Source organism: Lissotriton vulgaris, chromosome 6 (assembly GCF_964263255.1).
Source record: "Lissotriton vulgaris chromosome 6, aLisVul1.2, whole genome shotgun sequence".
In the NCBI taxonomy this organism is placed as follows: Eukaryota; Metazoa; Chordata; class Amphibia; order Caudata; family Salamandridae; genus Lissotriton; species Lissotriton vulgaris.
The window spans coordinates 1,629,743,325-1,629,767,619 of record NC_141694.1 but is presented as its reverse complement, the minus strand read 5'-3'; the positions used below and the strand labels follow the sequence as shown (position 1 = coordinate 1,629,767,619).

The 24,295-nt window shown below is 43.2% G+C and overlaps 1 protein-coding gene across 1 annotated transcript in view; it reads left to right on the top strand.

Moving 5' to 3' along the window:
* Nucleotides 1-24,295, top strand: part of ABCG8 (ATP binding cassette subfamily G member 8) — a 202,601-nt gene that overhangs the window by 43,063 nt on the left and 135,243 nt on the right. Inside the window, exon 2 of the mRNA XM_086927798.1 lies at nt 2,058-2,171. Coding sequence (XP_086783924.1) covers nt 2,058-2,171 — 114 coding nt within the window. The remainder of the gene's footprint in view (nt 1-2,057; nt 2,172-24,295) is intronic.

The window sequence follows — 24,295 nt, the reverse complement described above, 5'->3', positions numbered from 1 at the left end:
CTAATGGGCCCCTAAGTGTCGCCTCTGGTTGCTAACACGAATACCAATCCACATTCGGAAATGCTAACCTTCTGGACCTCACTACACAAACTCCCACCTTGGAGGGGCAGTAGTTACTCCCTTATCATATAAGGCAGTACCAGAGGCACCACTCTTACTAACGGGCATAAGACCTACTCCCCTATGCTGGATTAGGATCCCCACAATTCCCAACACCATAGCAGGTCATGCAGCTCCTGGGTGACCACCACCAGCTTCATCCTAAATAAGACTAAAAAATGTGTTTTATTTTCAGGGTCACATCACGTGGTGGAGTGGGAAAATTAAGTCCATGAGCCATTCACATGGCACCTACCGGCACAAAGGCAAGGCTGACATTTGGACCAACAGTCCATTGCAGAAAATGGGTGGGTGGAGAAAAGCATACACCCTGTGGCAGGCACCCCATGGTACCCGCCACACTGTGCATGCTTGGATCGGGGGGACCCATGGACACCCCGTGACCAATTCGGAGTGCCCTGGGTGATGGGGGGGCCTGTTACGGCCCCCGAAGTATGCTTCTTGGAGCTTTTTCGATTCGGAGGCTCCACTCGATCTGGCTGATCAACACGTGCATTGTACTTGGTCGCTCGGAAATCGGACCCATTGTGCTGCACACGTCCACCATGTTGTAGTCGTCCAGGGGGCTTTGCTGACGGGTACGAGTCGCTCAGCGATAGTCACATCGTAATTGCTCACACGTACAGCAGTACAAGTCGTGCAGAAACCGGGACTACGAATCGATTCGCTCGATACGGATCCCGTTCGGAGCCCTTCCAAGCAAGATCGGAATCTGGCCCTTTGTGTCACAATGGCGTTCCATCGGCGGTGCATGGGCGTCCCGAGCATCCTCCCAATAGATTTTGATCCTAACCCACATCTACAATGATCTGTAGACATGGGTTTGCGCCAAAATGGAGAGTCTGGCTGAGGCTGGCATACCTAGGAGACATATATTTATTTCTCCTCACATTTCCTCTTTGCTTGTGTGCGGCAAATAAAACAGCTTTCAGAAGATTAACCATAACTTTCTCACCACCATCTTGTGTGAACAGTGATAAACAAATAATTATAAGGAATAGAATGAGTGGCGCCCCTCACTGTGTGATATTTTCAATGATTGAGTTATTAAGATGGTCGGGTTATTAGTGAATTTAGTTGGTAACTACACAATCATATTTTTGTTTTCGCTATTTATTGGTACTTACTCAACGGGTGCCATATTGATAAGGTGATGCATAGGTTTCTTCTGTAAACCGGTGATGAGTCATCCTATGTCCTATGTTATTAACAACTTATTATAAAGAACTTTATAATAGTTCTGTGTGTATTTTATGCTGATGTTTCATGTTCCATCCATCTCCAAGTGTGATTTATTCATTTGCAAAGAATACTCCTATTTCACTGATGTAACCGATGATGTAATATCGTATTCTATGTGTGTGAAATAATGTGTGAGGCTATAATGATGACATGGCGGGTGAACGTTTATGTCTTAAATGTTATATTTTCTGTCTTTTGTTGCTTTATGTTACATGCCTTTACACGTTTAGCTTTGCGTTGGCTGCATGCAATCAATGGTGCAAATATCATTGAAATGAGGCCTTGGTAGCAGTTCCGGATTACCAAATAGGCAAAGTAGGAACTGGTCTATGGGCCCCACTCCTCTTAGGGGCTCCTTTTAGGGGCCAGCACCAACGGATCAAGATAATATTAATTTGATCTTGAAAGAAAATTGCAATCAAGATTTCTTAAATTGTTTGCAATTAATTTTTGTTTGGCAATATTAATAATTGTTAATGTTTAGTTTTGTGCAATAAAATTGGTTTATTAAAACTGTTGGCTGGTAAACTTAAAAACTTATTAGGAGATAATTTGCGAGGGGGGGGCCTAAATTTCGACTGCCTCTGGGCCTCCACAGGGGTTAATCCGACACTGCTTGGTATCAATTTGAAAATAGAGTGATACAACAAGCATGCAACATTTAGTGAAAGGATTTTTCACTTATGATTTTACAGTACTTCATGCGGGTTTCCAGGGACAGCCTATTTTCCTCGGAGGATGACAACAGTCTGTATTTTACATACAGTGGCAAACCCAATGTCCTGGAAGTCAAAGAACTCAGCTACCAGGTACGTGCCTTGCTTCTTTGTTTATACTGCCTAGCCGGGGGTGCATTGTGCAAGAAAAATAAACACAAAGAAACAAACTCATCCACCAGTGGAGATTAAAAGCTGGTGAAGAGAAACATTTGAGCCCAGTAAAGATTATCCTGTATGTTTGTACTGTTATAGTTTTACAACTCTAAAGCAAACATTGTCAAAGCACACAGCAGAGAAGGCACACTCACCACAGTGCAAACCATAAAACACTGAGCACACAGGAAAGTCGATTAGTTTGCATGGAGTCAGATTAGACTTAAATAAAGAGAGGGAGTTTGAAAGAACCACTATCTAAACATCTCTTACAAGCTGCAGAGTACTTAATGACATTTTAAAAGTAGAATGCCCCCTCCCACCCCCCCGGAGAGATTTGGAAAGTTATAGACCTGTCTATCCTCAAGCAGGAGTGGCTTTGAAGCCTATATTTATCTTTCTTAATTAAGGATCTGTGTAGCCTGTTAGAGGAATAATTAAGGATGATCGAGGCATATTTCTTCCGAGCTTGCATTGGCCTATACCAAGCCCTGCAAAGGCGTGGCAGACTGTAGCGGCCTGCGGAGGGAGTTCCGTGGGGTGGTGAGGCAGGGCGGGGGAGGGGCAGGGTGGGGGATAGTAAACACCGGAATATGAATGAACGGAGGTAAGTAAACAATTAAATGAATAAAACAAATTTGTTGCGAGCGCTGCATCGCAAAATGCATTGCAGCGCGCGCAACGAAAATCGTTTAATTTATTTAATTGTTTACTTACCTCCGTTCATCTATATTCAGGTGTTTACTACCTCCCACCCTGCCCCTTCCCTGCTCCACCCTGCCTCACCGCCCCACGGAACTCCCTCCACGAGCCGCTACTGGTGGCAGACAACATTCTGGGTAGCTCACAGTTATGAAACTGACCCAACAAGAATCCCAAGACGCCACTACAAACTCGTGCTGGATGCAACTACTCCGACTCATGTCACCGGTCTACATATGGGTCAACAATTGAACCGCAATACAGAACCTCACATCCCTTCAAGCAAATGCGACTATATTTGAGAATTGAATAATATTATATTGGTCGGAAATAGTTATAACTAGTAACCAATAACAAGTGAGAGAAACAGACTAATAGGCGGTTTTATTCTCAGGATTTTCATTTAAGAATTGTCAACTGATGCTTGAATCTCATATGAAACTGACATAATACCTGAAAATTTAGTCAACTTGGATATATTCTGCTTACTTCTATCCCAGACGAAGGCATTGGCTGAGGAGCCTAGACGAAACACGTTTTGGCTACGTCTGTTGGTTACTTGTAATGTTGGAGAAACCCTTATGATTTGTACCCATGGATTGGATGAACTATGCAATTGGATTGGAATAAATAAAGGAGAAATAGACTCCGCAATATTGGGAAAAGACTGTTATTGATTTGAACATTCTATTACTTATTAGTTTGCTCAGGTTGAGAATTTGCATTTCCCATGATCACTAGTGTAACAAAACTTGAGGGGGCCTCCATTGCAAACTACATGATGGTGCCCTCCTCCAGGTACAGACTAATTTGCATGTAGCCAGGTTCTGAGCTGGGATGGTGCAGTGAGCTAAAAAACGGTGATGGATCAAGCCCTGATCTGTTGACTGGGTATGTGTTCTGTTTAATTCAGATACTCTGTCCATCACCACCCCCTTTTCTGAATCATCTCCTCCAGGCTCAGTCAGGAGGTCTCAGGCCAGAGTACTATGCTGAGTGGTTCCCCTGGAACTCAGGCACCCTGCACCACGGGGCCTATGTTACACCACTGCCGTAGATAGTAAGAAGCAATGTTCAAATATAACTACTCAAACCTTTTGAATGGTCAAACTCTGATCTACTTCTGTTGTTAATCTAAACTACTATTATAAAAGAAGATCTTTGAGGCTTTGAGGCGGGTAAACTCGGGAACCACAGCGCCAATCCACACACCCGATACATCATTGTAATCCTCAGGGTGTGCAGATGGACGTAGGCTATATAAAGTTAAAAAATACGTTATATTTAAAAAATTTACATTATTAAAAAAGTAGTCCCCTCGAAGTAGCGCCGGCCGCGACCTGCGTGCTGACGTCAGGAGCGCGGGGAGGTGCGGCATCCAGGAGCGCGAGGAGGAGCAGCGGACATGGCGCGGGGGAGGAGCGGTGACGAGAGACGGACATGGCATGGAGGAGGAGGTGAGGAGCAGCCGACCGGCCGGAGGAGCGGTGACCAGCGGCGAGGAACGGTGAACTGAGAAGCGGCGGCTGAGGTGGCTCCGGGGGACAATGTCGGGCAGGCGGGGGTCGGGGCAGGCGGGGGACGGGGACTTACACCAAAACAAAAGGATAGAATTTAGATCGGCTGAGGTAAGGCTCCGGGGGACAATGTCGGGCCAGGCCGGGGTCGGGCCAGGCGGGGGACGGGGAGTTACAACAAAACAGAAGGGTACAATTTACATTGGCTGAGGAAAGGCTCCGGGGAACAATATCGGCGCAGGCGGGGGACGGGGACTTACAGCATCTGCCATGAAGATTTATGCAGAGCGCCTCAACACTGGGCCTTTGTGACATCCGGGGGACAATGTCGGGGCAGGCGGGGGTCGGGGCAGGCGGGGGACGGAGCACCCGGGCTGCTGGGCAATGTCGGGGCAGGCGGGGGTCGGGGAAGCCTGATTGCTCCCGGACAAGGTCGGGACGGGCTGCTAGTATATTAATTAATTCATGTATTTAATTAGTTAAAGCTTGCATTTATTTATTTATGTATTTATTTATAGTGTCCATTTGCTAAATTGCCACTAATTTAAAACAGTTATACCCCAAGAAGTTTTTTTTTTTCAGATACAATCTTTTTTATTTTTTTTATTTTTGAAAACCTTTATTTATAAACAGGGTGCACACAGCTATTCAGCCGAAGATTCCGGAGACACGGCAGCAGGATTAGAGACCAGAACTGTTTCAGTACACACAAATCTTTGCACAGGATGAATGAGGTTAATTTAAAAATTTTAAAACAGGATATTTACAGTTAGAAGGAATGAATTTCAATATAATAACAAAAAAGAGCAGACAACGAGAAAGAAAGGAGGGATCAGTCACAGAATCTAGATCATAAACAATCGGGCACGTGAGCAGCAAATCCAACATATCTATCGGCATCTTTGAGGCGGGCAATCAGTATACGCATGCAATCCGACACTAAGCACACCCGGCTATTGCCCGTACGTGGAGAGGCATAACGAGGAGCACTTATAAGCGAAACTCACGGTCCAACGTCGAGAATTCAAAATCAGGTAATTTACTGCACCGATCTCAGAACCAAGAAAGAAGGAAAAGGAACAGACTATCCAGTTAAACTAATAAAGAAAAAGGAGGCCATAGAAACAAGAAACGGAAAAACAATAATACCCCATCCCCCCCCCTGCACCCCTGCAGATGGCTACGGCCTACCCCCTAGTAGCGTGCCTATCGCCCAGCTTCCAAAAACCGGAAATATAGCAAGAAAAGGGTAATATATAAAGATAGAAAAAGGAAAAAATAAGAAAAGGAAAAAAGACGGAGGAGGAGAAAAATCACATTTGCCCTCGGTCCCCTTACCCCCCCTGCGACGCACAGCCCCAGTCCTAAGCCTAGCGATTATATAAGCAAGTTATTGAAAATAAAACCCAGGGAAGGCGTCCAACACCGCCCCACCACCTGTAAGCAACAAAATGGCGGATCCCCCGAACTTCACGCACCCCTAAAGTCGAGATCTACAGCAGTCTCACCCTTGACCCCTTTGAATGTTCACAGTGAGTTCAGCCAACTGCACCAGCACGTATCCCGGAAAAATCAAAGTCCCAGCCAGTCTGTGAACCTGCATAAGGAGTCCGATCAAGCACCTCAGTCCGTCACGATCCACAGACGCCATGACACTTGCCGTCTTCCAGCCAAAATACAACCATGTCGATCTCAAACTCAGGGCAAAGTCAAAACAATCGAGTAATGTTCGCAGCATCCGCCGGGTCTTATTAGCCGTAGGCTCAAGAGAAGAGAAAACCACAAACACGTCCGCGGACGGATGCGCCGATAATGGCGGGCGTCTCTCCGGGACAACAGGTCCACTAGCACATTGTGTTCCAGGCAACAATTGTGAGGCTGCGACATGAAGGGAGTCTCGATTCGTAGGTACAGGGAATAGCGTAGACAAAACAGCCAGCTTAGGGGCACCAGGCAGGTCAGGGTCCTTGCACGATCGGGCAGTTTCGGTGACATCCGCGATCGTCTTCTGGAGGGTAGAGGCCAGGAAGGATCGTAGCTCCCTAATGGCGGCCATCAGGGTCCTCAAAGACTGCTCTTTGTTACCCCGCACCGCCTCCACACGGTCAGCTCCAGACATTTGAATTCGGAGCACCCGATTCTCCCGGGGACCGGAGTGCGGGTCGGGCAGGCGGGGATTGGAGGCGCACTTCTGAGCAGTGACGGGGCCTCTCGGGCGGTGGCACCAACCCTGCGAGGGGGCCAACCGCCGGGAAGGGGACCCCCGACCTCTCAGCCACCTTCAGGATACGTACACTTCCGCAGTGTGTACAGGACCGCTGGCACCTCACCAATATAGGGTTGGGAAACACTCCAGGTTAATCGTCCGGACCACGTCTGGGGCACCCAGCCGCCGCTGTTGCACTGTAACCCGGCTGGGTCATTAATCGAGGTCCCGGCTTACAGGCGACTCTAGGCCAAGATCTTTCACACGACACAACTCCGCCAATCAGGGTGCGAAAGTTCCCGGGACTACACCGCCAGTGTCAGCAAAGATTACCCCGCACGGGGGTGAGGCGCGAAAGCAGGATATATTTCAGGATCTTCAAGCGACAGGCGGAGGTCATCGGAGCCGAGGGCTTATGTGGCCATCTTCGTTCGTCGCTAGGCTCCTCCCCTCAGATACAATCTTACTATCTCCTGAGGCGGAAGCCGGGAGGAAAGCTGCCATTTTTAAAAAAATTGTGCTAATTATTTACTCGTTTTTTAACCTGCACATTCTCCCCCTGAGCACCAGAGCACAAGAGCCATTGTGCTTAAAGAGACCCGCACAGCGGATATTAGCGCTGTTACTGGTGGAAAACAAACATTGCCGCCATCACTGCTAAAATTAGGCTACGCCCACTATCAGGAGGCCACGCCCCCTGTTGGCACCACCCTATGCCTATAAAATATGTGCATTCCTAGGAAGCGCAGCAGACGAGCACAGCGGGAGCGCCGTTTGCGCGCCGAAGGCGCGCCTAAGGCAAGCCCGCCTGCGCTCGTCCGCGCCGAGACCGGGCCTAGGGCCATGCCCCCTGACCAAAATCACATACATAGCAGAAGATATGTCTACTCCAGCCAGGAGATTCTAGAACTAAGACCTCATGCCAGATGTAACCTGATTGATCTACATAAGGAAGGTAAGTCATGTCCAACATGCTCACGAACATTCGCCTTTTCACAGATCAGAGATCTTAGCATAAACTATAACAAACCTGAAAAAACAACTTATAGAAAAACATATATGAAAGATGGTCTCTTAAATGTTAGATCTATGGTCAAGCATAATGTTCAGACAGCCAAGCTCATTGAAAGCCAACATTTGGACCTACTGTTCGTAACCGAAACATGGGCAGACGAAGCCTCAGACACAGATCTGACTCTAGCAATCCCAGAAGGCTTCTCCATTTATAGAGCAGACAGAAAAATAAAACGAGGAGGAGGTTTAGCAATCTTAGCGAAGGAGGGACTACAGATTAAAAGTTCAGATAAAGGAAGCAGCCCAGACTGTGAAACGCTATCTTTTCAAATAAAAATCACCAATAATTATACATTTAATGGTATATTAATTTACAGACCACCAAATGCTAAAGCACCTCTAATTGAACTCTTAAGTCCTTCTTTGGAATCCAGTGTGACATACGGTGATTATACAATTCTAGGAGATTTTAATGTACACCTAGAAAAAACATCATACCCTAAGGTAAAGTCATTTTTAGATGAAATGGCAATTTTTGATTTAGAGCAGAAAGTATACACCGATACGCACTGAACCGGCCACACTCTGGATGGAATTTTTACATCATGTCAGAAGTTAAATATAACTGACACGCTCTCGATTCCGTGGTCGGACCATAAGATGATCTCTTTACAGCTAGAAAATACGCAAGATAGGGGAAGACCGGTCAAAGCCAAAAAAACCCATATATCATGAATGGTCCAAAATCCAGCCCCAAAAACTCATAGATACCTTATGTTCATCATACCCTACTTTAGACGAAGACAGCAACAAAGCCTGCAAACAAATTAATAGATGGTTAGAGAACGCAGTTCAATTAACTGTTCCAATTATGCAAATCACTCTCAAAAGAAAAACCCCCTCACAGCCATGGTTCTCAGAAGCTCTGAAGGAAAAAAAACAAGAATGTAGAAGAGCAGAAAAGAAATGGAGAGCTAACTATGAGGTACAGCAAAGATTAGAATACAAAACAATACTCGCGAGCTATAAAAAACTAATAACATCAGAGAAAAGTAGATATTTTGTCCAAAAAACTAATGAATCAAAAAATTCTAGCAAAACTCTTTTCTCCACTGTCAAAAAACTCTCAAAAATAGAAAATAATATGCCGGAAGAAATATCACCTGATTTTTGTAATACTTTGGGTAACTTCTTTGTAAATAAAGTCTCGTCAGTCTACGATTCTTTTAAAAAATACAAATCAGATAAAATTAGTCAAACAGATAAAGTCATAGCTCAAACAAAAAATTTAGAGGAACAACCAGTCCAACCTACAATGTTCCAATTCACTATTCCAACAAAAGACCAAATTCAAAAGGTATTGCTTAACATTAACTCAGGCAGTCCAACAGACCCATGTCCGCCCAAAATAATGCACATTTGTTCAGAACAAATGAGCATTGTATTGGCAAAATTATTTGGCCAAATAATTAATACCAACACCTTTCCGGATGACTGGAAAAAAAATTCCATTAGACCACTACTAAAAAAACCTAATCTGGATAGAGATGAACAAAGCAGCTACAGACCCATAGCCAGAATTCCTTTCGCTGCCAAAATATTGGAAAAACTCCTGAATAAACAACTATCCCGCTACCTGATTGACGGCAACTGGTTGGATGACTCTCAGTTTGGCTTCCGGGAAGCACACGGAACGGAAACTGTTCTAATTACAGCAGTAGAAGAACTCCGAAAAGTGATGGACAACGGAGCGAAAGCCGCCTTGATATTACTTGACTTATCGGCGACCTTCGACACGGTCAGTCATGAAATTCTTTTACAATGATTAGAAACAGCAGAAATACATGACTCAACGTGTACTCTCATTGAATCCTATCTTGCCAACAGAACTTTCACAGTAGAAGTAGGAGGATCAAAATCTAAAGCCTTCTCTCTACCATGCGGAGTTCCACAGGGATCATCATTAAGTCCCACCCTTTTTAACCTTTATGTCACCCCACTTGCAGAAATAATAAGAAACTGTGGTTTTACCCCAATATCATACACTGATGACACTCAGATTGTAGTGACCATCAACAAAGATACAGACGAAACAGCAGAAAAATTCCAACATTGTATGATACAGGTTAGCCGATGGATGGAAAGGAATTGTCTGAAGCTCAATGGAGACAAGAGTGAAGTGATGATAACAGGGGGTGACACAAACATCTGGTCCCCCGCATGGTGGCCCAAGGACATGGGCAGATGCCCTGGGTCATCAGAAAAAGTGAAGAATCTGGGCTTCACAATTGATATGAATTTTTCATTTGAAACAAACTGTCATCATCACTCTGGTACATCTTAAAAATTATAAAAAAACTATTTCCATATCTACCACAAGACTCTCGTAAAACGGTAGTTACAGCATTAGCACTAGCAAGACTGGACTATGGAAATGGTTTATATGCCGGAGCCAGGAAAAAGATTATAGACAAACTACAACGCCTACAAAATACAGCAGCTAGACTGGTTCTAGATGTACCCAGGTTTGAACCAATCAGACATAGACTGAAAAATCTACATTGGCTGCCAATTGAAAAGAGGGTGAAATTTAAATCACTTTGTCTAACCTACAAGGTACTTCAGGGAAAAGGTTCACAATTTCTAAGGGACCACTTGAAACAGTATGAACCCATGAGACCTTTGAGATCGGGACAGATGAAATTAATTGCTGTTCCTAGATTTAAAAGAGCTAACAGGGGAGGGAGAAGTTTCCTGATACATGGAGTACGTACATGGAACCAACTACCTTTGAATATAAAAACCTGTCCATCTCTAGAAACCTTTAGAAAAGAAATAAAAACATGGCTTTTTTACGAATAAACATCAGACACTGCCATAGAGCTGGAAAGGATTTATCTTAGCGCCAAGATGCCCATGGGCAATCGCTGCGCTCTATAAATTTACAAATCGAATCAAATCAAATCAAATCATAATTATCGCCCTCAATAGCTTGGATTTCGGTAACATCATTGTAGTCTGTTTCACCGTGTGTGGAGCACAGTGGTAGGAGGTATGGATATCTAGGTCCTGCACCTAAAAGGAGTCGGTTGCTTGGTTGTTTGATGCTTAGGGCAGGGTCCCTTGCTAATCATGTCAGTGTTGGTAACTGTTTTAGGTAGCAGGGCCTGATTCCCTAAAATGTGGAGGGAACATTGAGACTTACCAGAGCCTGAAGCTCAGCCTGCTAGCTCTACGTCTTGCCAGAGAACAAAGTCATAACCAGGTTTTAAGTGGGATGAAAAAACTGGGGGGGTCTCTCAAAGGGGCGTGGCCAATGTAATAAATGGCGTGGCTTAACAGCACGTAAGCTAAAAATCTGTGCTTAGCATAGTGTGCCACCAGACTCGTATTTTGCTGTTTCTGTCATTGCATCCAGATATGTGATACAATGAGTAACATCATACCTACAACAAGTCAGGACCATTGGCTTTGTCAATGGTTGTTGCTTAAGATAAATAGGCAGCAACTATGGCTTGTATATAATATTGAAAAAGCTTCCACTTAAAGCCCTGGTGACACCACGACAATGTTGCTGCTCCTGAGTTTCAAAAAGAGAAGGGAAATTCTAGAGAAAAAGACTCTCTTTTAAGCATATCACTTCCTCTACAACGCTCACCAGGCATGACGTCATACTGTAACTTCTCCACTTGTGAGAAGTGAGCAGTGTGAGCACGCCCACGCTAGTGAGAAGTGAGCAGTGGGAGGATGTGCACATGGATGTGCCTGCTGTCACTGCAGTCCGGAAAAAATTGACCACCTGTGGTAGGTCAAAAAACAGAGCCCGATAGAGACCCGTTTCGAGGCTCCCTCTAAAAAACTGCCGGTGCTCATCACCGGTGAGACCCGGCCCACTTAAAGCCCTTAGTAGTAGCCACTTAAAGCCCTGGTCATAACCTTGTGCCAATCAGCATGCTTTTATGCATGTAGTTTGAGGTGCATATATAAATTTTGTAAGTGTTAAAGAAAAATATACATACATATTTCTTTACAAATAGTTCAATTATAAAAGCCCACCAAAAGGTGCCTATTTATTGCTCACTCCTGTGAAAATCCGCAACAGTGGAGCTGAGATTTGCAGATCGTTCCTACTCAAGGTCTTTAAGGAAGCAAATATTGTTCATACATGATTTATTTATTTATTTATCATTTGTAATGCACATGGCTGCCTCAGCAACGAGGCATCCCAGCGCAACCAGAGACCCGAGAGAAAGAGTGAGAGAGCACAGCCTAAAAAAACTAAACATCAGAGAGTGGATCAACCAAGTTTTTATAGCTTTACGAAACGCAAAAAGATTGGAAATGGCGCTAATGTGTAATGGGAGCGAGTTCTAAAGTTTTTACGCTAAAAATCAGAAGGAACGGCCCCCTGCCCTTGCTCTCCGAACACGAGGAGCACAGACAAGCGCAAGGTCAGCAGATCTCAGTGCTCGCCCAGGCACATAAGGTGTCAGCAGACAAGAAAGCCTACCCGGGGCTTGATGCATCAGAATCTTATGTGAGATACATAGCACCTTAAACTGGATGTGTTTCTCAATAGGTAGCCAATGAAGCTTGGGGAGCACATGTGCCATCGAGCAGGATCTAGGTAAGGCCACCAGAAGGCATGCTGCAGCATTCTGGACCCTCTGCAAGTGTTAGATACTGGCCTTGTTAGCGCCCAAATACAGAGAGTTACCGTAGTCAAGCCTAAAGGGAATGGACGCCTGAACAATGGTTTGACGAACTCTAGGGGGAAAAAAACCAAGTAAGGGCCTCAACCCTCGCAAGAGCCCGAAACAGACAGCGGCACCAGCTCTTGTCTGCTTCTCAAATGTTAGTCCGTTGTCAAACCACATGCCCATGTTCTTCACAGCCTCCCTAGGTGACGGGGCAGGTTTGAGACGGTCCAGCCGCCACTCCTCCGACCAGAGCTCCCGGTCCTTGCCGAATAGCAATATCTCAGATATACTGGCATTTAACTGTAAACAGTTTGCCGTCATCCAATCTGAGATAACTAGCAGATCCTCTTTACATTTCTCCAAGTTAACACAGCAGTTTTTGGAGAAGGCGATTACCAACTGGGTGTCGTCGGCGTAATAAGTTGATGACAGTGGGTCAGCTGGAGAGCCTGACTTGATTTTATGGCATTGGGCCTCAAATTCCAGCGGTGTCAACAGTGTGAATGATGTCAAACTATTACCCTCCACAGTATCCACCACTTCATGCGCCCCTACGTTCTCAACAGGTGAGGACGCCTTTGGAAAACCACAATAAATCTGCTCAACTTTATTCAAGAAGTGCTGCGCTAGTACCTCACACTGGCGATTGGAGGCTATAGAGGAGGTTCTAGGAGCGCACTCTTCATATTATTGAGCAGAGAAAAGATGGTCTTAGCGGGATTTGAGCTTAGGGGCATTAAGCATCAACCTGAGTAAAATACTGAAAGGCACACCTGTTTATGGTATGTTTGCTGAGCATACAAAAGGATGTTCAGTCTAGTAATGTGATTATGTGAAAATGTGATGAAAAACGAATTCACTTAGAAACACATGACTCACCTTCACATGCTAAGTGGGTCATTATGATGGTGGACGGACGGCCACTGCCTGCCGTGCGGTGGTGATACATCTGCCAATAAACGTGGATTGACCGCCCGCCAGATTAGGATGGCGGGCGGATCCACACTGCGACCGCGGCGAACGCAAAGACCGTCCGCCACGGAACCGCCCGGCTGAGCGGTCTGCATCCATAAAATGGTGGTGGTACCTAGCAGGCACTGTCCACCATATTATGACACAGGCTTTGCTCCAGCCTTTCCATGACGGCCAAACCGTCATGGAATGGCTGGCAAAGATTCTTTTACGGGGCCCGTTGCGGGCCCCCAATGTGTTGGGATGAGGTGTATGTGCACTGAGGGTACCCATGGTACTCTCCAAATTTCAGTGCACTAGATGGCAGGCACCGTGTGGGGCCTGCCAAGTCGTGCACTGAAATGCACAACATGCATTTCCAACATTGCAGCGGGTGCTGCTGTCAGCAGCACTGCCGCAATGTTAAAAATGCAAGATGCGACTGCCATGGTGGCGCTCGCATCCAAATTTGGTGTGCGGAACTGCTGCATGTATTGTGGACTGTCCCGGTCACCACCACAAAAGCGACTGACTCCAGTCCGTCAGCCATCGGAATCGGGCCCAAAGTTAGGATAATTTTACGGAAACTGGCAAAGTTTTGCAACTCTGCCTAAGGTACATATTACTTTCACCTCACCCCATTATTGCAGTCGAGGTGGTGATGGTTTAAAAGAAAAAATATATTTTGCTTCACCTCTTCGTAGTTGAAAAAAGTAAATACAACATGTCAAGGGACAAGCTGGCGATTGTGCCCAAAGAAAAAGGGAATAGCACGTTAATATTTTACCTGAAATATCCTTGATATTGAAATTAAGAACTGTAGTTAGTAGACTCAACAAAGATTCATACATCACTCTTGAACATAACACCCAGTCTAGAAAATGTTCACATTTGATTTGTAGTGCCGCACATATTACATGTAATTGGACTCTTTTATTAATTTGGCCTTACTTGCATTCTGTTTTTTCACTCCATGGAAACAACATGGATGGACAAATTGTAATCTCTCATAATAAACATCATTCCAATGAACCCTGCCATATAATCTAGTGTATATACACCGAAGACAAATAGCACTTAGGACACTGACCTACGATAGTGGACATCTAGATCTATAAACATTACTTGTACTTTCACAGATCTGACATGCATGCAGATGTGTGGTTCGTTGATAGAATATCGATGTCAAAAATATTGATGTTCTAAATATTGAAAAAATATATAGAATACAAAAATATTAACTCCTATACCTAAACTGTTAAGTACAAAAATATTGAATCAAAACTATTAATGCAAAACATATAGATGTAAAAAAAATATTTTTTTTCAATGTTAAATCTCAAAATTCTATTTGGAATAACTTTGGTGCTGGTTGACGAATCTGCCTGAAAATTTCCTCAAAATGGCCTCTTCGAGCTCCGGTCCTTCCCTGAAAGATTGGGGGGGATTCGTCAAGCGGGGGCTGAGATAAAAGGGGGTCCCAAAACGCGTTTTCCCCATATTAATTTAGGGCGGTCGACCTCACTTTTAGCCCGAACGGCTGAATGGATTTACACCAAACTTGGCAAACTTTTAGGGACTGGTAGCCCGATGTGCCTTTGCTATGTCTCAAGATATGTGCTCCAGTGGATTTTGAGTAATTTAGGTTAAAAAAATATATATATCTATGGCAGCGCCCCGGTACGTGCTCCGGGGAGCGCCCCCGGCGCGACACGCGAGGTGCACACGGAAATCTGATTGGCTCTTGGGTGCCTGTAAACATTCGAAACAGTCCGGAGCGGCCGCCATCTTGTGTCTCTGTAGTATCGAGACACAAGAGGTGGCCAAAACAAAGGGGGAAATGACCATAAGGGGGCAGGGTAGACCCCCCTGACCCCCTAGGTTTGATGTGGGGGCTTTAAAAGGGCCCCGCGGGGCAAAAAATGATTTTTTATTTTTTTTGTTTGGCGCGGGGGGAGCGCCCGGTACGCGCACCGGGGAGCGGACCGAGGAGCGTACCATGAGGAAAAATGAATGATAGAGCTTTTAAAAAATGTAGCCTTTTTTTTAAATTGGAGGTAGTTCTAAAAAGAACTGTTTTTTTTCTTCTTTTTGTTGTTTTATATTTTTTATATTGTTTTTTGAACATTTTGTACTTTTTTTGATTTTCTGAACAGTTTTAGATTTTTTTTGTATTTTTCATTGGGAAAAACGAAAAAACAGGGAATTGAAAAAGGCTCAACTGGAGCAAAAAACAAAAAGAAAAGAAAAAATTAGGTTTGATTGGGGCATTTATGGTTGTCCCCAGCAAGGACGATGAGCTTTACGCTCTGTTCTCCGTAGGAGATGGTCTTCCCACAATATTTACAGATAATTCTGAAATCTGCAAATCGGGGCTGAATGCACAGCATCGTCTCACTTTCCTCTGGTGCAGACGCAGTGGGTTGCTTCCTTTTTGAGCTGGTTCTTGTTGATCGGGGAGGGTTACTGGCCAGTTCCCTCATCTCTGCAGCAGAATAGTTTATAGGATGTTTGCGCTGCATGTGGCGTATCATTGTGTGGTTCCCAAATGAATATTTTTTGTTTGGGTTTGCCCTGGAAAGTTCCATGCCACAAATTTTGCAACTGACCTTGGGTGCATTTACTTTTTTTTTCCCCTCTGGGAGAGTAAAAAACTCCCAAATAATGTGTGGTCTTGGCTGGTATGGGGTATTGTGTTCTTCCAGCCATCTTGAACTCCCCTCCTCCTCCTCCTCCTCTTCCTCTTCTTGAAGACCACCAATGATATCTTGAAGAGGTCCTTTTGGTGGTTGTGGTGGTGGTGGTGGTGCAGATGCACCAGCTGCTGCTACTACTGAAGCCATTCTATTGAGCAAAAAAGTAGAGAGAGCTACAAACAGGTCTTCCCAAGTCAAAGGACAAAGTGAGAATAAGGAAAAAAGGTGGGGTCTTTCATCCTTTTGAAAAAAAAAATTATTGAACCAATGAAAAGTGTTATTTTCAGGTCACATGACCAGGGGCTTCATCATTATGAAACCAAAACTGTTATGAACCAATAAAAATTGTTATTTTCAGGTCACATGACCCGACGCGCTTACGCTACGCGCCCCGGGTCGCGTCGCGTAAGCGCATCGGATGTTTACGTTGCGCGATCGTATTCGCTCGAGTGCTTCTGGGTGTGCTTACGCCGTGCGTATCACGCGGACGCGGCTACGCAATACGTCACGATCATGTTTTCGTTTGCGATATTGGCGCTTACGGGACGCTCCCCGGAGCGCGCCCCGGGGCGCTTTATAAAAGTACGCTTTTCGGGGCGCTCCCCTGGGCGCGCACCGGGAGCGCTCCAAAGCAAAAAAATAAAATTAAAAAAATAAATAAATTGGGAAAAATTGTAGGGACTGGTAGCCCTATTCTCAAGTGGTTTTTACGAAAATGAACTTTGAAAAAATATATATTGTGCTACATTGGGCTATATATATGTTAGAGCCCAAATGTAGCCCAAATGTAGCCCAATGTAGCCCAATGAACCCCAATGTAGCCCAAAGATGGCCACCAGAGACAAAAAAAATGTAGCCCAAATATCAGCCAGATGTAGCCCAACTGTAGCCCAATGACAGAATGTACCAGAGTGTTCTAAAGAACAACTAGAGCGCTAACAGTCTTACTTATAAAGTGAGACTTATAGTTAGGAATTAGCATTAAAAAAACCTATGAAATTCACTGAAAAAACCATAGGTTTCAGACCAGTTATAGTTAGGAATTAGCATTTAAAAAACCTATGAAATTCACTGAAAAAACCATAGGTTTCACACCAGTTATAGTTAGGAATTAGCATTTAAAAAACCTTTGAAATTCACTGAAAAAACCATAGGTTTCAGACCAGTTATAGTTAGGAATTAGCATTTAAAAAACCTATTAAATTCTCTGAAAAAACCATAGGTTTCACACCAGTTATAGTTAGCTGGAAATTTTACTGACATAAAACCATTGAAATTCCACGTTATAGTTAGTTGGACTCACTATAACTTGCGCGTGTAATGCACTGCTGATGACGTCACATATTACATCACTCATGACATGGTCAGTGACATCACTCATGACATCACTGATGACACCATCCTTGTGACAGAGTGACAGACCTCCTTTCACTGTAATGTAACCCATGAAACACATATTGAAAAATATAAATTAAAAAAATTTAAAAAATTGAGATACCCATACCAGTTACAACAACCAATTCAATAAATCCACCATCTATATACACATTCACTCATTCACCAACAGTTCTATATAGTCACTCATACATATACTCACTCATCATATGTAGTGATACACCTATACATCCTGTTACACACCGACAGTCATCCAAAAGTTACTCACACACATACTCACACATGCAAATAAACTTTTGAACATCCATTTATTTGCATATACAGCTATACACACACAACCACCTAACTTCTAAGGAAACTTACACATACCTCTCCCCGGGCTGGTCACCTGTCTGGTGGCCACCATCTTTCGGTCCCCCGCCGAGTCCAGCTAGCAAAGTGAGAAATCTAGGCGTCATCTTCGATGCTGGCCTCAATTTTATGGCACATGCGAATAAAACTGCGGCTTCAGCTCATATGAAATTGAGAATGATTAGGAAAATACTACCTTTCCTACCGAACACGGCCGGGAAAACACTGGTCAGCTCACTAGTCCTGTCCTCCTTGGACTATTGTAATGCTCTATTCTTAAATGCCCAAGTCCGAGTGACAAATAAGATGCAGTCAATCCAAAATGCAGCCGCACGAATGCTGGCTGGGATCCCCAAGTTCGCATCAGTTACAAACATCATTAGGGATCTCCATTGGCTCCCGATACGCAGCCGTATCAAATTCAAATCGCTGTGTATTGTTTACAAGTCACTCAATAATCAAGGTCCCCACTTTCTCAAACAAAATCTTCTCCATCATGTCCCAACCCGATCTCTTCGTTCCTCTATTCAGAACTTCTTGGCTGTGCCTTGCACTAGAACAGTCACCTGGGGCGACAGGCGTTTCCTGGTTGCCGCCCCTAGACTCTGGAACACCCTTCCTGCACATATCCGAGCAAGTCCCTCCCTGTTCACATTCCGCAAACAGCTAAAGACGTGGTTATTTGACCAATAGCCTTGTATATCTTCTTTACCCAGTTGCTGATCCATCCCTTAACTAGCGCCGAGACGCCCACGGGTATTCGCCGCGCTCTACAAATGTCAATAAATAAATAAATAAATAAATACTTACTCTCTTAAACAATCACTTATAGAAACACAAACTTATTTAAACAGGAACTCTTACAATCTCTCAGTCTCACATATACTCACTTATATACATCAATACTCACATATACTAGATTAAAACATATGTAGTTACTGATAAAGACACTAGTGAGACAGTCATTCACTCACTAACACACATATATACACACACATCCACCCATACAGTCCTGCACATATGCTGTCTTCAAAAGACATAGAAACAGTGAGTCAATCATTGATGCACCTATGTGTTAAGTAACACCCACACCAAATCATACAGACACTTATGCTGATACTAAAAAAAATCTAATAACCCATATGCACACACATGTAGCTACTCACCAACCCATGCAGCCACTTATACACAAAGTGAAACACTGATACAAACATTTAAATATTTAAACAATACTCGCTAATATATGTATTCACTAAGATACACTTAATAAGCCAGTTAACCAATCAAATTTTTTTTTTAAAAACATCCATTAAGACACTTATTTAAACATGTATTTTTCCATCGACCTTTACATATACATATATAAAACATATTTATTTTTCAGAAAGACACACATTCACTGGATGGAGTCATCAGTGATGTCATGAGTGATGTCACTGACCATGTCATGAGTGATGTAATATGTGATGTCATCAGCAGTGCATTGCACGCGCAAGTTATAGTGAGTCCAACTAACTATAAAGTGGAATTTCAATGGTTTTATGTCAGTAAAATTTCCAGCTAACTATAACTGGTGTGAAACCTATGTTTTTTTCAGTGAATTTAATAGGTTTTTTAAATGCTAATTCCTAACTATAACTGGTCTGAAACCTATGGTTTTTTCAGTGAATTTCAAAGGTTTTTTAAATGCTACTTCCTAACTATAACTGGTGTGAAACCTATGTTTTTTTAGTGAATATATATATATATTAAATATGTTATTATTAATTTTAACCAAATAAATAAACTTTAAAATAAATTTTTACAAAATATAACAAATACATTTAATTTAAAATAAATAAACGCACAAACATACTAATGTATACATATACATATATTTACTTTAAAATAATTAATAAACTGTTATCTTTAATTTATGTAAAAAATGTAAAATTATCTAAAAATAAATATATATATATTGCTCAATTCAATAGGTGCGACAGTAGAGAAAGTGTTGGATAGCAAAATAATTAAATTTACTATTGAAACTATTGGATTGCGAAGATGTAAAAATTACTATTCCCATTCTAAGAGTGCAACAGTAGGGAAGGTTTTGGATAGCGGAGGGGTAAAAATTACTATTTCCACTCCAGTAAGTGCAACAGTAGGGAAGGTTTTGGATAGCGGAGTGGTAGAAATTGCTATTACCACTTCAGTGAGTGCAACAGTTGGGAAAGTGCGGGATAACAGAACAGTAAAAATTGCTATTCCAACACAAGTGAATGCAAGAGTAGGGAAAGTGTTTTAGTGCAAATTTTTTTTTACTATTCACACTCAAACAAAAAAATTAATAACATGAAAATATATAAATTTTTTAAACAATATTAAAAAATAAATATAAAAAATAATAAACATAAAAAGAACACAAATTAAATATTAATTACATATAACAAAAACTTAAAATATTATATAAAAATTTTAAAATACATTTACAAAAAAGAATTATTTTAAACTAGAAAATATTTACAAACAAAAAATTAATTTAAATATAAATGTATTTATTTTATTTCCTAACCTATACCACCACACTAATAACAAAATATTTCACCATTTTAATTAAATGTATTTACAGAATTAATAATCAATTAAAAAATATTATTAATAAAATAAAGAATAAACATTAATTAACAATACAAACTAACATTTTCACATGCTGCCTTCAAGATTACTTTCGGTCTGCCACAGTTTTGTCATACATACAGAATATTAATGCTCTAGTTGTTCATTAGAACAATGTGGGTAGGGAGGTGGCAGGAGCATGAACTCGGACCACGGAGGGAATGCATGAGAGAGCAGGGCAAGGGCAGGAGCTGCAAGTTGATCATGCAGGGCAGATGAGAGGGGCGGTGGAAGCATAACATTCCTTGGATAGTAAGAGGAAAGAGGATAGGCTCACGCACTCCAAATAACGGAGTTAAGGTGGGAATTGGGCTGGGGCAGCAAGCAGACCAGACGTGGCAGGTGGTGGGGCAGTGGCAGCACAGCGGACAACATATGGCAAGCGGTAACAATGGTGACCATGCAGTGTGGGCAGGAGGGGCAGTGGTATCACAACAGACTATGCAAGTCAGGTAGGAAGGGCAGCAGCAGCACAACGGACATAGAGGACCGAAGGGAAGGGATAGGTGCAGCGACTTAGACAATAGAAGGCAGGGGGAGTTTCAGGAGGAGGAACAGTAAACTGACCATGCTGGGCAGGTGGGAAGGGCAGTGAAAGCACATCAAACGGCGCAGGTGAGCTAGGAGGGGCAATGGCATGCATACAGACAACTGAAGGCGGGGGCAGCAGGGCTAACCCTGTGGGGTAGGTGGGAGGGGCAGATAAGCACAGAGGACAAGTTGGCGAGGCAGCACAAAAGACCATGCAGGGCGGGACGGAAGAGGGAAGGGAAAGCAAGCTGACCACATATGCTGACTGCATAGGCAGGGACAGCACAATGGAGTGTGGAGGCCAGGAGAGAAGGGCCTACACACAAAAGCAGAAGGCAGAGAGGAAAGGGCAGCAACAGGGGCAACAAGCTGACCACAGAGGGCTGACGCCATGGGGCAGGAGCACTAAGAAGGTGAATGGGGACAGGTAGAAGGGGAATATGGGTATTAATCTGACCACGTCGAGCAGGCCCGCATTGGCAGGATCAGCGCAATGGACCATGGAGGTCAGGCGGGAGGGGCAGGAGCATACACATAGAAATTCGAGGCAGGGGGTGTGGGCAGGAGAGGGGGCATCAAGCTGATTATGGAGGACCGGACTCATAGGCAAAACAATGGCCCACAGAGGGCAGGCAAGAGTAGGCTGGAGCACACACAGACACAGAATGGAGAGCAATGTGGAGGGGGCAGGGGCCAGAAACTGGCCATGGATGGCAGGCTGGAGGGGCCAGCCTACGCAGAGGGAGAACAAAGGGCAGACATGAAGATGGCAGAGGCAGCAAGCTGAACACAGAGGGCAGGAGGTGGGGCAGAGGCAAGCAGATGGTGAATGGAGGGCAAGCAGGAGGGGAGCAGGGGTAGTTAGCTGACCATGAAGCGGCAGGCTGTAGGGGATTGGCCACCAGCCAGGGGGGTGTCTGTGCCAACCGACGGTTGCGAAGGGCTCAAGGCTATGCACAGTGGAGGTGTTAGCTGAATATCTTAAAGAAAATACTAGAAATTCACTGAAAAAAACAAAGGTAGAAATAGACTTTATATTCAGGTCTGGTAACATGAGCTACTCTAACATTACCCTCCCCCCCCACCCCGAGAAATTCACAGAAAAAAACAAAGGGCAAAGCGATTTTATAGTTAGGTATCATAATTTTAGCTTACATTTAAAAAAAACTAGAAATTCACTGAGAAAAAAGTTTAAGTAATCTTACAGTTAGGTGTAGACATGAGTTAAAAACAAACGCTTAAAAACTGAAAAAAACACTGAAATTAGCCAGTTACAATTCACTGAGTTAACTATAACCTGCATCCCTGCTATACACTACCTATAATTTCACATATTACATTACTCATGACATGTTACTTGACACCATTGATGACATCCCAAAATGACCTCAGTGAGGATGTCATTGATGACATCATCCAATGAATGAACAAGTTTGCTATACACTTTACATATTGGAAGGTATCAGCGAGCTACACCTATGCCCAATTTTTTCTCACCTCTATAGCACTAATGTGTGTAATCTTTTGCAAACTATAGTGCATAAAGCATAGCTGTGAAAGCACTCACATTTAGTAGAGATTATGCTCTATTTTTATTTTCTATTTTGATGCGTAAGAAGCATAATGTTTTGTGAGCATCTTTTTATATATCAGTCAGGCATCATCAGCTCCAGGTCTGTTCCCATAGCTATAAGAAATGAAATATCTTGGCAGTAGTACTCTTACTTGTGTCCTATGAGTAAATCACACCTGAATTTTTAGGTCTCGCCTACACAGCGCGCATGCGCTGCATAGGAGACCTTTAGCAATCGATTCCCTTTTTCTGCCAAAAACGTTCACGTATTGCATTGCTTTGAATGGCAACGCGTGCACGTTTGGGGATTCCCTTACGGGAGCGAGCTTTGAAACCATCTATTTGTAAATAACAGATGGTTCCTGCTCTCTCCCTCAAGGGAAACCGGCGAAGGCCCCCTCCTCTCTCCACTCCCGCTGCTGCCTCCTTTCCCCGCGAGGCGCACACACTTGTTATTATTCACTTTGGCTGGCACCATGCGCTCAACTACACCACGTCACAATTGTGATGCAGTAACCCAGGAGAACGAAGCAGTTACGTTGTACCTTTCTCGTAGCCAGTCTGGATGCAAGTGTAATTGATATCTTGTTCCGCTGTATTTTTATTAACTTGCTGCCAATGCACAAATACTGCGCCTAATCACACTGTACTCTATTAACGACTGTTTACCAAGTCCCGGGCGGTAATGTATTGGTGATATTTGCCACCAAATTGTTTCATAGGCGGTGTTAGGACATTAGGATGTTTTTATTCATTATTATCCCTTGACAGGGGTGCAGTATGTCATGGAGGTGGTTGCAGAGATGAACGTCATGTGTGTTATGTACCCACAAAGTGCTGAAGAGGTTGTGCAATATATTTTACACAGTTGTGGGCAGGGTGTGTGTAGTCTTTGATTAAAATGCACAGTGCTAATGTGGTGTACTGAGTCATGCAGAGCTGATACAGGTGTACTGTGTAAACTACTTTACAATAATATCCCGCACATGTTAAAAAAGATAGTACCTCAAATAGGTAAGATAAACAAGCATTGGCATAGCCAATAGGTTTCGCCTTTTGGACCTTATAGGAGTTTAGCCATGCAACACTTGATGTTGTTGCACCAAGAATATTGTACTGGATAACTTAACATTTATAAGGTCCCAAAGGAGAGACCTATTGGCTATGCCAATACTTGTTTAACTTGACTGACTAAAACTTTTTGTGAACGGTCATATCATACATCCAAATTAGGGATGCCTCATTCATTAATATTCAGTAATAAAAATGCTTACACATGGAAAAGCTTTCTAAATTAGGGCCCTAAATCGGCATGTCTCAATGCTGGAAATTCGTGAGTAACTCACACCTAAATCTGAAGTAAGACACACTTACTCATAGAAGCTGTTTTTTTTTAATTAATCCACAAGACATATTACTCTACACCTATATAAACGTGAGCCTGTTATCTTCCCAGACAGTAGAACATTGCCTAGTCTCAGTTGGTAGATGCCGCCCCTCTCAGACAGAATATGATGCTTTATAGCAAAAATAACTTGCACAGAATCAGCTTAATCTACTTGTTAGCACACTGTCAATGCAGAACTATTGATTAAGCTGATTGAAACAGGAGCTGTATGCTAGGAAGTAATAATAATTGTCACCTCCCTTTTATATATACTGCTTAATACTACAGTTTTGCCATTTAATAAGTGCAGTAAATAACAGCTATTATTATTTCCTAATTTAAAAATATAAAATTTTTCAAACTTAGAAGGATGAAAGGCT